The following is a 16608-nucleotide window of genomic DNA, read 5'->3' on the forward strand; positions in this document are numbered from 1 at the left end:
ATTAGCATGGTAAATGGTTTCCCCCCCTCACTTTCAATCTGGGGGTGTCTTTGGGTCTAAAGTGAGTCTCTTGCAGACAGCATATCGATGGGTCTTCTTTTTTAATCCAATCTGATATGCTGTGTCTTTTGATTGGGGCATTTAGCCCATTTCCATTCAGGGTAACTATTGAAAGATATGAATTTAGTGCCATTGTATTGCCTGTGAGGTGACTGTTACTGTATATTGTCTGTGTTCCTTTCTGGTCTGTGTTGCTTTTAGGCTCTCTCTTTGCTTAGAGGGCCCCTTTCAATATTTCTTGTAGGGCTGGTTTCGTGTTTGCAAATTCCTTTAGTTTTTGTTTGTCCTGGAAGATTTTTATCTCTCTTTCTATTTTCAGTGATAGCCTAGCTGGATATAGTATTCTTGGCTGCATATTTTTCTTGTTTAGTGCTCTGAATATATCATGCCCGTCGTTTCTGGCCTGCCACGTCTCTGTGGATAGGTCTGTTGCCAATCTAATGTTTCTATCATTGTAGGTTACAGATCTCTTTTCCCGAGCTGCTTTCAGGATTTTCTCTTTGTCTCTGAGACTCGTAAGTTTTACTATTAGATGCTGGGGTGTTGTCCTATTTTTATTGATTTTGAGGGGGGTTCTCTGTGCCTCTCTTTTGATGTGTGTTTCCTTCCTCAAATTAGGGACGTTCTCTGCCATAATTTGCTCCAATAGACCTTCTGCCCCTCTCTCTCTTTCTTCTTCTTCTGGGATCTCAGTTATTCTAATGTTGTTTCGTCTTATGGTATTGCTTATCTCTCACATTCTGCCCTTGTGATCCAGTAGTTGATTATCTCTCTTTTTCTCAGCTTCTTTGTTTTCCATCATTTGCTCTTCTGTATCATTGATTCTCTCTTCTGCCCCATTTATCCTAGCAGTTAGTGCCCCCATTTTTGATTGCACCTCTTTAATAGCCTTTTTGATTTCGACTTGGTTAGATTTTAGTTCTTTTATTTCTCCAGAAAGTGTTTCTCTAATAACTTCCATGCTTTTTTCAAGCCCAGCTAGTATCTTTAAAATCATGATTCTGAACTCTAGGTCCGACATCGTACTAATGTCCGTATTGAGTAGGTCCCTGGCAGTCAGTACTACCTCTTGTTCTTTCTGTTGAGGTGATTTTTTCCATCTTGTCATTTTGTCCAGAGGAGAATAGATGAATGAGAGAACAAAATGCTAACAGGGTAACAACGTCCCCAGAAAACATACACTAAACAAATCAGAAAAGACCTGAAGCCAGGGGTAAAGAAAGGGAAAGAAAGAAAAAAAAAAAAAAGAAAAAGATAAAAACAAACAAAAACAGAACAAAACAAAACAAAAACAGAATATGACCAATATGATCAGGCTGGTGCATAGATCAGTGCCACACCCTAGATTTTGGGTGTATTTTCTTCTGTTAGAAGAAAGTGTCTCCCAAAATTTTAACGAAAGAAAAACTTATATATGTACAAAAATAAGGGTTGATACGATGAAGGGATGGAATATGAGTGTAAAGATATAAATTATAAAAAAATGTATAAAAGGAATTGATAAGAAGTTGCTTGAAAAAAGAAAGAAGAGGATTTAAAAAAAAAGAGAGAAAAAAAAGTGAGAGAATGTGTTCAGGCAGGAGACTAGAACCAAAGCTATACACTAGAGATTTAGGGTATATTTTGATCTGTTAGAAGAAACTGTATCTCAAAATTTTAAAGAGAGAACAACTTATATATATATATGCCAAAAATAAGGGTAACTGCTATGAAGGGATAGAATATGACTCTAAAAATGAGAAATAAAAACGTTTTTTAAAAAGGATTGATAAGATGTTGGTTGAAAAAGGGAAAAAGAAAAATTCAAAAAAAAAAAAAAGTTAAAAAAAAAATTAACTTTGAAAGACTTAAGGATCATGGTAAAAAAGCCATGGATTCTATGTGCTGTATTCCCCGAGCTCTGGAGTTCTGCCGTTCTCATTGATCCATAAACTTGGTCTTGGCTGGCTGTTCTCGCTGATCTTCTGGGGGAGGGGCCTGTTGCTGTGGTTCCCAAATGTCTTTGCCCGAGGCGGAATTGCCCCGCCCTTGCCCCTCTTGGCTAAATAATCCGCTGGGGTTTGCTCTCGGGAGCTTTTGTTCCCTGCAAGCTTTCCGTGCAGCTTCGGAGGATGAGAGTGATAACGGTGGCCTCCCAGTCTCTGCCCCGGAGGAGCCGAGAACTCGGGGCCCCACTCCTCAGTGAGCCCCCAGAGAAAAGCAGTCAGTCACTCTTGTCTCCCCGGTCTCCGGCCGCACTCTGTGCTCACCCGGCCTGTGACCGAGCGTTTCTATCTCTGGCACCCAACTCTGTGTGGAGTCTCCAAACCCAGCAGATCCCTGCGGTGTGCTCCTGCGGTGCTCCCACTGGGGGAGGAAGGGGATTCTCCCTGGACCTGCCGCTTGTTGGGTCCCTGCTGGAGGAGCAGTGGCCCAACTGTGCCCGGGATCAGGGTTTATGGCAACCCTGAGCTGACAGCCTGTTCCTCGGCTCTGCCTCTGCAGCCAGCTTCTCCGCTCCGATATCTGGGAGCTCTGCCGCACTCAGGCACCCCCAGTCTCTCTGTGACCCCGAGGTCCTGAGACCACACTGTCGCGCGAGGGTTCCACCCCCTGCTTAGCCACTGGAGCGACGTCCCTCAGCGGAGCAGACTTTTAAAAGTTCCGATTTTGTGCTCCGCTGCTCTATCATTTGCCAGAAGCAGCGGGGGGCGCCCCCTCCCCCGCCATTTATCCTCCCGAATATCGCCTTGGATTCATTTCTCCGCATGTCCTACCTTCCAGAAAGTAGTCGCTTTTCTGTTCAGAGAATTTTTGCTGTTCTTTTCTTTGATCTCCTGTTGAGTTTGTAGGTGTTCAGAATGGTTTGATCCCTATCCAGCTGAATTCCTGGGACCAGATGAAATCCAGGTCTCCTACTCCTCCGCCATCTTGCTCCTGATTGGGCACAAGTGTTATTACTGTGTCAACAATATTTCCAAAATCTGGCCTTAAAGAAACATGCATCTATTATCTCATAGTCTCTGTTGGTTAGGATTCAGGGCATGGCTTGTCTGGCCCCTCTCCTTCAGGGTCTCTTATAAGGCTGTAGGTAAGGTGTTTGTGGGTCATTTGATGTTTGACTGAGGAAGTATTTGCTTCCAATTTCATCTGGTTGTTGGCAAGATTTAATTTTTTGTGAGTTGATGGGATTGAGTCTCAGTTCCTTCCTGGTGGTTGTCTGAAGGCTGTACTCTGCTTCTTGCCACGTGGACTTCTCCATAGGGCAGCTCATAACATGCCAGGTTTCTTTAGCTAAGCCATCAGGGTTGAGATTGAATAGAGGGAGACTGCTAGTAAGATGGAAGTTTGAATCTTATTTAATGTAATGATGGAAATGATATTTCTTCAATTTTGGCATGTTTTATTGCTTAGAGGCATGCCATAGCTCCTATCCACAATTTCAGGGAGACGATTACATAAGGCTGAGGATACCAGAAATTTGGAAAATTGGAGGCCATCCTAGAGTTTCTTTGTGCAGAATTTTTTTTTTTTTTAGTTTAGTTCTGTTGTGTCAGAGAATGTACTGAGTATGATTTCTTCCTTTGAAATTTATTATAGATTTCTTTTTGACCCCACATTTTGCCTGTTTTGTATATGATCCATGTTTTCATGATAAGCATATTTATTTTTCACTTAGTGGGTGAAATGTGATATATGTGTTCATTTCATCAGGTTTGTAATCACACTGTTAAAATATGCTATAGCTTTATATCTTCTACACCTAGTTGTAAGTCATATTCTTAGGAACATAAAAATGTGGAGTCTCAAAATTTTGAATTTCTATCTTTCTGACTCATTCACCTTATCATTTGAAGTACTTATTTCTTTATCTCTAATTTTGTTTCTTAAAGCCAACTTTTTCTTACATTAATAAAGGTACAGTAGTCTTCTTTCACTATTTTTTAAATTGTTTATCTTTTTGAAAAATGACTTTCAACATTTATGCAACCTTATATTGAAACTGTGTTATGTTTAAACAGCACATACTTAAAAAAAAATGTACGTGATGGTAATTGTATCATTAAATTTGTTTGCTTTCTATATATTTCTGATGTATTTAGGTTAAAACTTAACTTCTTGTTATCTGTGTCCTTTTTAGTTCCATGTTTTGTATGTTTCTTTTTTTTTCTTTCATTTAAGCTAAATGATTTTTGTTATTCAGTTGTTTTTTTTTTTCTATTGGTGTATTGGTTATACATTATTTTAGATACCTTTTGTGGTTGCCTCGGGATTGAAACATGAATATTAGAGTTGATAACATCTTAAATAAATTGGTTCTTTCACCAGTTCATGGACGTGAAAGAACATTACAACACTAATTTCTTTTGCTTTGATTGCTATTATATATTTTAACATTATGATATTTTTGAATTTTAGAAGTCATTATTATAATGGTTACAAACATTCAGTATTCTTTTAGATTACCCATGTTGACTTTTTCTTTTATTTTCTACCTCCTTGTGTTAAATCAATCTGATACTATTTTACTTGTCTGAAAAACTTCCCTTTTAAAAAAAAATAATTTGAAGAGAGTGAGAGAGAGAGAGATCATGAGCAGGAGGGAGGAGTAGAGGGAGAGGCAGACTCCCCGCTGATCAGGGAGCCCAATGCGGAGCTTGATCCCAGGACCGTGGGATCATGACCTGAGCCGAAGCAGGTGCTTAACTGACTGAGCCACCCAGGCGCCCCTGAAAAACTCCCTTTAATGTGGTTTGTCTATTGACAATTTCTCTGTTTTGTTTGTCGTTAAATGTGCTTATTTTGCTTTTGCCTAAGGTGAAAAATTTTTCCTCTATCCTCTTATTTTCTTTCTTTGGGGGCCAGTGCATCAAATTGACAAAAGAGAGACTGGCAAGAGAAAAGACATTTTTTAAAATTCATGCATGTTTGGGGTGGCCTGGGTGGCTCAGTCGTTAAGCATCTGCCTTTGGCTCAGGTCATGATCTCAGGGTCTTGGGATCGAGCCCTGTATTGGGCTCCCTGCTCAGAAGGGAGGCTACTTCTCCCTCTCCCACTCCCCCTGCTTGTGTTCCCTCTCTCGCTGTCTGTCAAATGAATAAATAAAATCTTTAAAAAAAAAATAAAATTGATGGATGTTTAAGAGAATTCATAGAAAAATGTGACTCAAGAAAGAGGTTAAATTTTGAGGCTTTATACTATCTTAATAGGTGAGGGCACTTAGGGGAAAACAAATGACTTTAAGGAAAGATAAATGAACCCTTAGGAGAATATATGGGAGATAAGATAGTTTTGTGACAGTGTCCCTTTAGACAATTTCCTATCCAGGTGCTGACTGCTAAGTCTCTAGGTAATAGGAGTCATTCTTTCCTGATTGTGAAACTTCAGTGGAGCGGACTTGCAACAGATGAATTGTTTTGGGAGACTGTGCTTCTAGGCAGTTGAGGGAGTTTGGAAAAAAGACTCTTCATAGTGTTATATTTTGGATACTTTCACTTTTATCTTTAAAAGGTGTTTTGGGGGCATAGAATTCTTAATTAGCTGCTCTTTTTGTTTAGCACTTGATAGGGGTCATTGCATTCTTACATGGCTTCCATCAGTCTTATTCTTGCTCTTTTGAAAGCATGTAAGTGCCCTTACCTCTTCCACTTTCTCCCTCCCTCTGGCTAAGATTTTTTTCCTTTGACAGTTTTATTATGACATGACTAGGTGTGGTATTCTTTGATCCTGCGTGGAGTTTGTAGCACTTCAACGTATGGCTCAATGGCTTTTTCCCTCAATTTTCAAAAAATATTTCCCATTATCTCTTCAATTATTGCTCTTTTCGAATTATTTGTCTTTTTTCCTTACTCTTGATACACACCTGTTAGACCTTTTTACCATCTTCCATATGTCTGTTATTTGGTCAGGTTTTCATCATTTTTCTTACCATGGTTCTGTTTAGTTGTCATTGACCTATTTTTCAGTTAAGTTCTTCTTTATGAGTTTAATAAGCTGGTAAATCTATTCTTAATTTCATATTTGTTTTGTTCAGTGGTTTAACAGTTTCCAATCTCTACTGGAATTCTTTTTCTTAGAATCTGTTGTCCTGAACCATAACTACATTTATTTCAGTGTTCAGATATGAAACTTCACTATCTCGATTGTCTGAGTTGTCTTCTATTTGGTTTTCATTCTTTTATTGTTGTTTCTTTTTATTCCTATTAATTGGTGATTGACTGTTGGAAATTATATTTAAAATTACAGGGGTAAATGTAAGTCTCTAGGTGATGAGATCTTCCTCTAGGGATTTCCTTTTGATTTCTGACTACCAGTTAGTCTAGGTGCTGATTATGTTAATTTAGGACTGAGGTGATTCAAGGCTGGAGTTTTTTAAAATTTTTGTGAGAGTTTGCTGTTTCCAGTTTGCCTGGAATATAGTTTTCCTGTGTTGGTATGTCTATTTCTTTTCTCCTTACCTTGTGAGATTTTGAAATTTTTGTTTAGCTTTTTGGCTTCCTCATAATCTAAGTGAAGATCACTATAATGTTGTTTGAGAGTCTGTTTTAGTGTCTTTGAGGACTGGTCTATACTCTTTCTTAGGGTATACTTGGGTTCCTTTTGTAAGCCTGGGTAATCTAGGATCCCTCTACCTTGACAGCTTATAACATTCAATTTTTGTCTCCCTAGCTCTGTAAAGCTCTCTGTTTAGCTTCTCTATTTCCACCTGTAAAAAGTAAATGGTTCAATGAAAAAGTCATGCTGAATGTCATCTGTGTGCTTTCTTCTCTAGGATCTTAGCTCCTTAAATCGTGGCTGCCTTGTAAACTCTCCAGTACCTTAAAAAAGATTAAAACACAAATTTAATCCAGCAGTTTTAGTTGTTTTCCTTGGATAGCTAGTTGGATAAAAGCTAATCTGCTCTTGCCAGGAGGATAATTTTTTGCTATTATATCCTTTAATTATTTAGTGTGACATAATGGCACTTCATTGGGTAAGATGGAGTAAACATCCTTTCCTGCCCCAAATAACAAGATACATTGGCTTTGAGCATTGATTAATTATATATATTGTGTGTGTGTACATTTATTTATTTGACAGTATTCATCTCTTTACAGGTTGCTTAGCCAAACAATGAAGGATCATCTAGTAAGAGTAGCAAATGAAGCTGAATTTATCCTGAGCAGGCAACGAGCAGAGGATATTCACAGACATGCAGAATTTGAGGTAGGTTAAACATGTGGTAGATGTGAGGAAATTGCCATTTTTAATGGTAATTGTGGGAAACTGCATAGGTAAAATGGTCTCAGCAAATATATATCATCACAAAATTAAATATGAATTTTTGAGAGTCATGGGGGATTCTGGGACGATAGTACAGGTCTCTGTAGCCCTCTCTTCTCAACTCCATTTTATCTACAAGTTGCTCCATGGCAGCTTCTGTGTTTGGTTGACCTGATCTTAACCATGTAAGTGGGTTTGGCTCTGGTAGTTTTGCTATAATGTGAGTTAGTGAAGGACTTCTGCCCTCTCTGGGAAAGGCAGAGCTAATTAACCAGAAATGACAACCAAGCAGAAATGGAAATTGCTTTGTAGAGACAAGATCTTACAGGTTCTAGGGAGAAGCTGAAACACAGAGGCATGAAGTCTTTTTTCCTTTGAGGTATGAGACCATGCTAATATTTGTAGCTGAGGAAATGAGGGAGCACACAGCTTTCTTTTTGAGTCCTCACAGGGAGAACAAGTGACAGACCCATCATGGGACCACTTGCCTATCTTGGCAGTTGTGTATGAACATGTGTAACGAATATGAATTCAGAGGAAATTAATGGTGCTGTGGGTATATAAATTATCAATATTCACAACTGAAGTGAAGTAGAAAATTTGACAAGAACATTTGCTAAGAATTAGAAAAAAAAATTTAAAAGTACCATCTGGGTTCTTTAGAAAATGTTAAAAGCAGATAATTCAAATGTTGCTGATATTCTTCCAGTGCATTAAAAAAGATGCACTCCCAGGACATTTTATATAGCTGTCACAACATGAAAAAGATACTGGAAAAGTAAACTCTAGAGGACCAATTTCATTTAAGAATATGGGTACAAAATTCTAACTAAAACTTGACCAACAATTTAACAATACAATGAAAGAATTATATAGTGTGTCCACTTAGAATTTACTCATGGAATCCAGAGATGGTTTAATGTTAAGATACTTACCTACAAAATAAATTATATCAACAAATTAAAAATAGAAAAATCATGTGAAGGTATCAATAAATGTAGAAAGAAGCATATGATAAATTTTAGCAACCAGCCTAATGTATGTAATAGTTTGAATATGATAAAGACTTTACTGAACATTTTAAATGGTGAAAGCCATTTTTCTTAAAAAAAGAAGAGTGATCCCTACTATCACCGTTATATAACATTTTTTGATGTTTTTGTAAAGGTGAATATAGTTAATGTAAATGCTAGAAAAGAAGAAATAATAATTTTAGATTTCTAATGCTATGGGGTAGGAAAATCTAAGAAATTCTTGAACATTTTTCTACCAGAATTAATAGGGACTTCGGTAAAATTATTGGATATAAGATAAATATGCAAAAAAATAATATCGTTTGTTTGATGACTAGCAAGCAGTAGTCACTAAGAATGGAAATCAGTAATACAGTCTGTTTACAGTTAAGACAAAAATACTATTTTGGGTCAAATTCTATAAGAATGCACGGATACTGTTTGGAACAAAACTATATAAAGCTTAATACAAAACAAAATATAAGCTACTGGAAAGTCATTCTGTGCTGGATTGTATATGTTGCTCTGTGTGTGTATGTATGAGAGGGGGGACAGACAGAATCAATCAGAAATAAATTGATACTTATAGAAAGGTTGTTAAGAGTAACACAAGAATTCTTGTTTACCCTTCTCCTAGATTCTGTGATTCTTAGTTTTATTATATTTACTTTTCTCCCTCTTTTTATGTTTTTCTGAATTTGAGAGCAAGCTGAAGTCATAGCGATCTTCTCTTTTTAATTTCTTCAGTGAAAATTTCCTATGCCTGTTCTGTGTTTTAATTCTGTACAGTCCTGTATATTCTACACAGTTATTAAATCAGAAAATTAACATTGGTTATAACTAATATTACATTGGTTATTATTTAATCTACAGACCTTACTCATGTTTTCTCAGTTTTCTCCATAATACCCTTTATAGTCAAAATGAGGTAATTTTAATGTCATAAAAATGTCAGTTTTTCTCACATAAATAAATTCAGTGCAATATCCATTAGTATATACCATTCATTAAAAAAAACAGTGGAGTAATTTGACACTTAAGTATCCCTTTAAAAATGTCCAAATATTAAATACTTACAAATTATATATTCAGATATCCAAATATCCAGATAAAATGGGAAAATAAATGCTTTTATATAGCCCTAAGATTTATGAAAAAAGAATATTGAAGATGTACTTGCCTTTCCAGATATACAGTACTAATTAATACTATAAAAGACAGCATATCCAAAAAAAATCTTCCCTATGGAATAAGGAAAAAGGGATGAAAGATGACATAGTATATATTTTAGGAAAATATTTAGAAAACTATAAAAGTGGAACTAAGGCATATGAGGGAAATTTCTAACCAAGACAGGCACTTCTATTAGAAACTATAAAAGTAAATAGCTGTTACTACACATAACATTAAGCTGAGGAAAGATATCAACAAATGTGAAGACATAATAGAATCTGAAAGACTGATAAATTAATATGTTCACTATATTAATAATTTTTGTGAAAGGATCAAAAAACCCAAAGACATATATTCAGAGGATTTGAATAGGAATTTCACTGAAGAATGTAAGTAAGCAGTAAGATATAAAATGATAATCAAAAACACAAATATTCAAGGAAATGCAGATTTCAGAAATCATGATCTTTCACTTCTCTATTCTCAGATTGGGATAAAGTAGAATGATAAGTAAATAGAGTGATGTACTCCTGAAGAAGATAGAGGAGATGGGCAGTGGTATTTTTTTATATTTTTAGTGGAAATGTACATTTTAAGTGTTGGGCCATATGTATTTTGATAATTATATAGATACACACAAATACTCATTTACTCAATATTCCTATTCTGTCAGTATATTTTTTGGAAATAAAAAGTACTAGTATATAAGGATATACAAAGAAGGCTCTTCATTGCAGCATTGTATGTAAACTCCTAACAGGTAAAACTGAGGAAAAACAGAAGTAAAAGTCTCTGTGACAAAACAAAACAAAAACCAGTATTTTCTCAAAGAATAGGAGGTTAGTAAATTATGATAAAATTACGTGGTCAGTGGCTTATTTTTTTAAATAAGAGCTTTATTCATGTCATTGTATTTTAAATTGCATATTTCAATTTGTAACCTGTTATGAAGGCTGAGGACATTAGTCATCTTATTTTTTTTTTTCATTTTTTTCTCTTCACTTCCCAATTTTTAAAGTTATACTTTAATTTTCATATTGTCTAAATATATAACATTCATGTTTTACAATCACTGATAGTACTTGAGTGATTGAAAATATTTAAATGGATTCATTACCCCCCTTTTATTAGTCATAGTTTATTAATTCTAGGTTCCTTCTTTATTTTTATTAAAGATTTTATTTATTTATTTGACAGAGAGAGAGAATACAAGCAGGGGGAGCGGCAGGCAGAGGGAGAACCAGGCTCCCACTGAGCAGAGACCCCGATGTGGGGCTTGATCCCAGGACTCTGGGATCATGACCTGAGCTGAAGGCAGACGCTTAACCAACTTGAGCCACCCAGGCGGCCCTAGGCTCCTTCTTTAGACTCAATTCTTAATTGGCTTAGGTTTCATCATTTTTTCCCACACAAGGGTTCATGTGTGCTGTACAATGAAAGTTTTTTCATGTTTAAGAACATTTGCCTTCTGTCTTTATATTTGAATGACATCCTGATGAGTTTAATATTCTTGGCTAACACTTGCATTCCTTTAGAATTTTGTAGACATTCCTTCTTTGTCTTCTGGCTTCAAATGTTCTTTCAGAGAAGTTTGAGGCCAGTCTGATATTAGCCCTCAGTCGACTATTTGCTTCTATTGTGTCTGAGATTTCTTTATTTGCCCATGAAGTTCATCTCTGTAACAGCAGTATAGCTCAATATTGAACATCATTTATCACATTTTCCTGGAACATGGTCTTTTGTTATTATCTGCAAATTCACATTTTTCCTTCAGTTCTTGAAATTATATTTTGAAATATTTTTTCTTTTTTTAAAGATTTTTAAAAATTTACTTATTAGAGAGAGAGCGGAGCTAGCAAGAGAGAACATGAGTTGGGGGGGAGAGGCACAGAGAGAGGGAGGAGCGGACTCCCCATTGAGCAGGGAATCTGATGTGGGGCTTAATCCCAGGACCCCCAAGATCATGACCTGAGCCGAAGGCAGACACTTAACTGACTGAGCCACCCAGGTACTCCTGAAATATTTTTTCAATTTTATTTTCTTTTTCTTTAGTTAGCAACACAATCTATGTCAGATATGCCTTTTTGTCTTTTGTATCTATCAGTTATTTCTTTTTGTGCTTTCTTTGATCTCTAGCCATCAGTAATTAAATTTTTAGTGTTTCATTTTGTTTGTAATGCCCAATCTTTGTAATTTATTCATCTCTAATGATTATGTTTTGTTCTTTATTTAGGTCTTCAACTTCTCTCTTTATCTTATTTTTTTGTGTGTTTGAGTTATATTTTTGTTAGGTTGTTCATTAGAAGAAGATAATCTTGGGGTATTTTTTTTTTGTCACATTCTCTTAGGATTCATTGTCATTTGTATAGAATCTTTCAGTTTTATATAAAAATTTTATTATTAGGTCATTTTTATTTTATTTATTTTTTTTAAAAGATTTTATTTATTTATTAGAGAGAGGGAGTGAACAGGCATGAGCAGGGGTAAGAGGCAGAGGGAGAAGCAGACTCTCTGCTGATCAAGGAGCCTCACGTGGGGCTTGATCCCAGGACCCTGAGATCATGATCTGAGCCGAAGGCAGACGCTTAACCGACTGAGCCACCCAGGCACCCCTATTAGGTCGTTTTTAATGTATTCATTGATTGGTGATATATTTTTGCATTGCTACCATGCTTTTACTTTTCATCTTGTTCATTCTTAGAATGTTCTGCCCAGATAGTCTGTTTTGTTTAGACAAACAGAATATCTTAATCACTTCTTCCCTTCTCTCCACTGTATGTAAAGCTATTTTTTTCCCTTTCTGAACTACAGTTTGATGTTTGTAATTTGATATTTGCCCAATATTGTGCAGCTTATCATGAAGAGAGGGAGAGAGATCTTTGAAATAGGTGAGGAGGCTTTCTTAGCACACCTAAGTTTTGCTTTCCTTTGGAAGGTTTTAGGTATCTTCTGCCATGTTTGTTCCATCTTATTAGAAGCTATGGACAATTGTCATAAAGGAAAAATGTGCTTAGGTTTTGAATCATTATTCGTCATTTCAGAAAATAATCTCGAGTCTACTTCTGTCCTGAGAAATTAGGCCTATATTTTTGCTTCCTTGCTTCATCAGTTTTTGCTCTGTAGGTTTTTCTAGCATCTTCAATTAGAAGATGCAAAGAATAACAATATGTGCCCAGTTTGTTTCTCTCCATATATGAAGGTGTTAAGAAAATTTCTCAGAATTTTGTCAACTTAATAGTATTGCTTTGGGCACATGGGACATGGTTAAGAACTAAACTTTGCTGCACCCTTAGCCCTAGTTCTAGTATCTTTATTTTCTTCATGGCAACCAATTATTTAATGTTTGGTGCTTTATGTTATGTTCCTTTTGTTGCTTGGTTATTTTTTATTAATTTTTTTTTGTTCAAAAAATTTTTTGTTTGCTAATTTTTTTAGGAATTGAAGGAAGAAAAAAAGTTTTTAATTGCCATTTCAGCCTACCATTCTAACCTGGAACTTATTCCTTAGTGTCCTTTCTAAGTAATTATGGAGAAGTTACTTTGTGACTCTTGGTTGAGATTGTAGTTCATTCTTTTAATTCATTCCTTTAAAAATTTTTTAGTTATGATGGTAGTGGTGTTATATGTGTTTTTATGTGTATGAATGAGAGAGAATGAGGAAGAAGAAAACAGGGAATTGACGAGAGGAAAAATACTTCTAAAACACTGTGTTATGCAAGAGATTAAAGTGAGTGGACCAAGAGAGTGTGTGTGTGCACGTGTGCATGTGCACAGTTCGAATGAGGGATGATGGTGACAACACTAGCTCATAATGCATGAGTCCTTATGTTGTGTGAGGACCTTTATGGGTGCTTTGTAGGTTTTAACTAATTTAATCTTTACAGTAAAGCCCTGAGGTAGAACTGTTATATCTCATTTTATGAATGAGAAAACAGCATAAAAACACAGAGTTACAACTAGAATCCAGATCTAGGCAGTTTATCTCTTACTCTGAAATCTAGGTATTTGGCTCACATTTTATTAGATTTCTATAGAATGTGTAAATAGGATTTAATCTTTGTCAAACACAGCAGCTTTATTCTGAGCTGTTTAATTTTATGCTTTATCTAGTACAGTTTTTCATTTTAATCTTTATCATCTTGCTATGAGATTTGCAATATTGTATAGTAATATTACAAAGCATGATAATAAAATACCAAAATAAAAACAAATATTTCTGAACAAATTTTATTGTTACTTAAATTTTTAATAGAGAAAATATATTTGTTCAACTGTTCCATATGAGATTCACGTTTAAGAGACCAAACATGTTTTATATACTAGTCTTTTATTTTCACAGAAAAATAATTCCCTTTGTTTATATCAAAAAAAACCCCAATTAATTGAGGCATGCTCATGTTTAATATATTTCTAACTATATTGCTCTGAAATCTGAAAAAATACTCTGCATGATGCATATTTTTTCCTAGACAGCTTATATTGTAAAGGTTATCTATATGCAGCCTTGAATTCATGCTATGCAGTCTTTAATGATATATCTGAACTTTATCTACTGCTAGTTAGTTCCTCCTGCAAAAAAGAGATGTTGTCATGTATTTAATGTACCATTTGTGGTTGTAAAATAGCTGACTTGTTTCATTTATTATCAGGGGATTGGTGACAGTGTAGATCTGAAATGCACATCTCTTTAGTTCATTGCATGATTATCATTGGAGTGGGATATCCTTGACATCTTTTGTTTTTGATTTATGTAGATGTTCCTTAAGTGTCATGACATCATTGATTAGGTGTACATCTTAACTTTCTTTTTTAATCTTACAGCTATAAAAGGAATGTTTATTAAATTATGTTGTGAGAAACATTGGACCCTCTTTGTAAATATGGTATATGTATTGGGTGTACAGTTTACAACAACATTTTTGTTAAAAAATTTGTCTATCGAAGTAGTTTATTTAAACTCATGACATATCTGTAAAACTTGTAATCAAGATTGTCACATAACAATTTAATTTTTAGGCAGGTATGGAAGTTAAAATGCACTTCAATAAGAATTTCTTAATGTCTTTTTGGCTGATGTTCCTTTGAGTTTCATGTACCGTACAGTAGAACTCGCTCACTTAGCTTCAGTGAAACTGCAAATTAGTGGCCAGGTAGCTTATTTGAAGTAATAAAAACAGATGTTTTTATGAAAATAAGACCATGAAATGACCTGATTAATTCTTAATATAGCAGTCTATACATTTTTTAGATGAACGATTTAAATATATTTTCACATTAGTGAACAAACTATTTTTCAATAAAATGGTGAACTTTTTTTTTTTTTGCCAGTTTAAGTACTTTAAAGATTTTAAAAATTAATAAACAGTTCTATGGTATCACATATTTATGCCCATACCAAGGATAAAATAAATCCTTATAATAGTCTTTTGAGGTAAATACTGTTATTATCATCATCCAACTTTTGCAGATAAGGAAACCTGAAACAGAGAGGTTAAGTGATTTGTTCTGGGTCATACAGCTAATATGTGGTAAAGCTAGGATTTGGATATAGATCTCAGTTTTAAGTTTTAAAATATCTGAGATATTTTTCTTTGTATTGTATAAGACTCTAATTTAATTTTGTGCAAATACTTTAGGCAGTTTTTCCAAAATCATTTGTTTTTTGGTCAGTGAAGCTTTCTTTGTATCATATTACAGTGTTATTTGTTAGGGCTTATTTCAAATGATTTTTTTGTGTTTCATCCTTTTTTTTTTTTCCTTATTGATCATCACAGTGATTAAGCTAATGCTTTTTTTGTTTTGTTTTGTTGGGTGTTTTTACTTATCATTATGAAAATTTAAATATTATAAAAGTAAAAGATTAATGAACACTCATCATTTAGATTTAACAATTATAACATTTTGCCACATATGCTTGTTTTTTTATCGAAGTGTTTTAAAGCAAATTGCAGACTTTGTGACAACTGACCACTTAATACTTCAGTATAAATTTCTAAAGCATGAGACTACTTCCCTATGTAATTACATCATTATCATTTGTAAAAAGAAGTAATAATTTACTAATATCTCTAATATCTAGTCTATAGTCAGATTTGCCTCTTAGTGCAAAAATGTCATTATCAGCTACTTGTCCTGATAAAGATCCCTTCAAGGACTGTAAATTATAATTAGTTGTTAGGTGCCTTTAGGTTTTTTTTTAATTTGGATCAACCAAATCGTACAGAAAAGTAAAAAGGTCTTTACAACATAATGTAAAAAAATTTAATGACATATAATTCACATACCATACAGTATATCCATCTTAATGTACATTTCCTTGGCTTTTAGTGTATTCAGAATTGTGCAATTATCACAAATTTTTTTATTAACATATAATGTATTATTTGTTTCAGGGGTACAGGTCTGTGATTCATCAGTCTTACACAATTCACAGCACTCACCTTAGCACATATCCTCCCCAGTGTCCATCACCCAGCCACCCTATCTCTCCCACCGCCCTCCCCTCCAGCAGCCCTCAGTTTGTTTCCTGAGATTAAGAGTCTCTTATGGTTTGTCTCCCTCTCTGGTTTCATCTTGTTTCATTTTTCCCTCCCTTCCCCTATGATCCTCTGTCTTGTTTCTCAAAATCCTCGAATCATTGAGATCATATGATACTTATCTTTCTCTGATTGACTTATTTCACTTAGCATAATACCCTCTAGTTCATCCACGTTGTTGCAAATGGCAAGATTTCATTTTTTTTTTGATGGCTGCATAATATTCCATTGTATATCTATACCACATCATCTTTATCCATTCACCTATCGATGGACATCTAGGCTCTTTTCATAATTTGCTATTGTGGACATTGCTGCTATAAACATTGAGGTGCATGTGCCCCTTCAGATCACTACATTTGTATGTTTGGGGTAAATACCCAGTAGTGCAATTGCTGGGTCATAGGGTAGCTCTATTTTCAACTTTTGAGGAACCTCCACACTGTTTTCCAGAGTGGCTGCACCAGCTTGCATTCCCACCCACAGTGTAGGAGGGTTCCCCTTTCTCTGCATCCTTGCCAACATCTGTCATTTCCTGACTTGTTAATTTTATCCATTCTGACTGGTGTGAGGTGGTATCTCATT

The 16608-nt window shown here is 35.1% G+C and overlaps 1 protein-coding gene across 4 annotated transcripts in view; it reads left to right on the forward strand.

Moving 5' to 3' along the window:
- The window catches only part of LRBA (LPS responsive beige-like anchor protein), a 736795-nt gene that overhangs the window by 297917 nt on the left and 422270 nt on the right, over positions 1–16608 (forward strand). For all 4 annotated transcript variants that reach the window (XM_081811769.1, XM_081811768.1, XM_081811770.1 and 1 more), the window contains one exon: positions 7137–7245. In XM_081811769.1, coding sequence (XP_081667895.1) covers positions 7137–7245 — 109 coding nt within the window. The remainder of the gene's footprint in view (positions 1–7136; positions 7246–16608) is intronic.

The sequence above is a fragment of the Leptonychotes weddellii genome, chromosome 2, assembly GCF_054177405.1.
Source record: "Leptonychotes weddellii isolate Sample4059 chromosome 2, ASM5417740v2, whole genome shotgun sequence".
Classification (NCBI taxonomy): domain Eukaryota; kingdom Metazoa; phylum Chordata; class Mammalia; order Carnivora; family Phocidae; genus Leptonychotes; species Leptonychotes weddellii.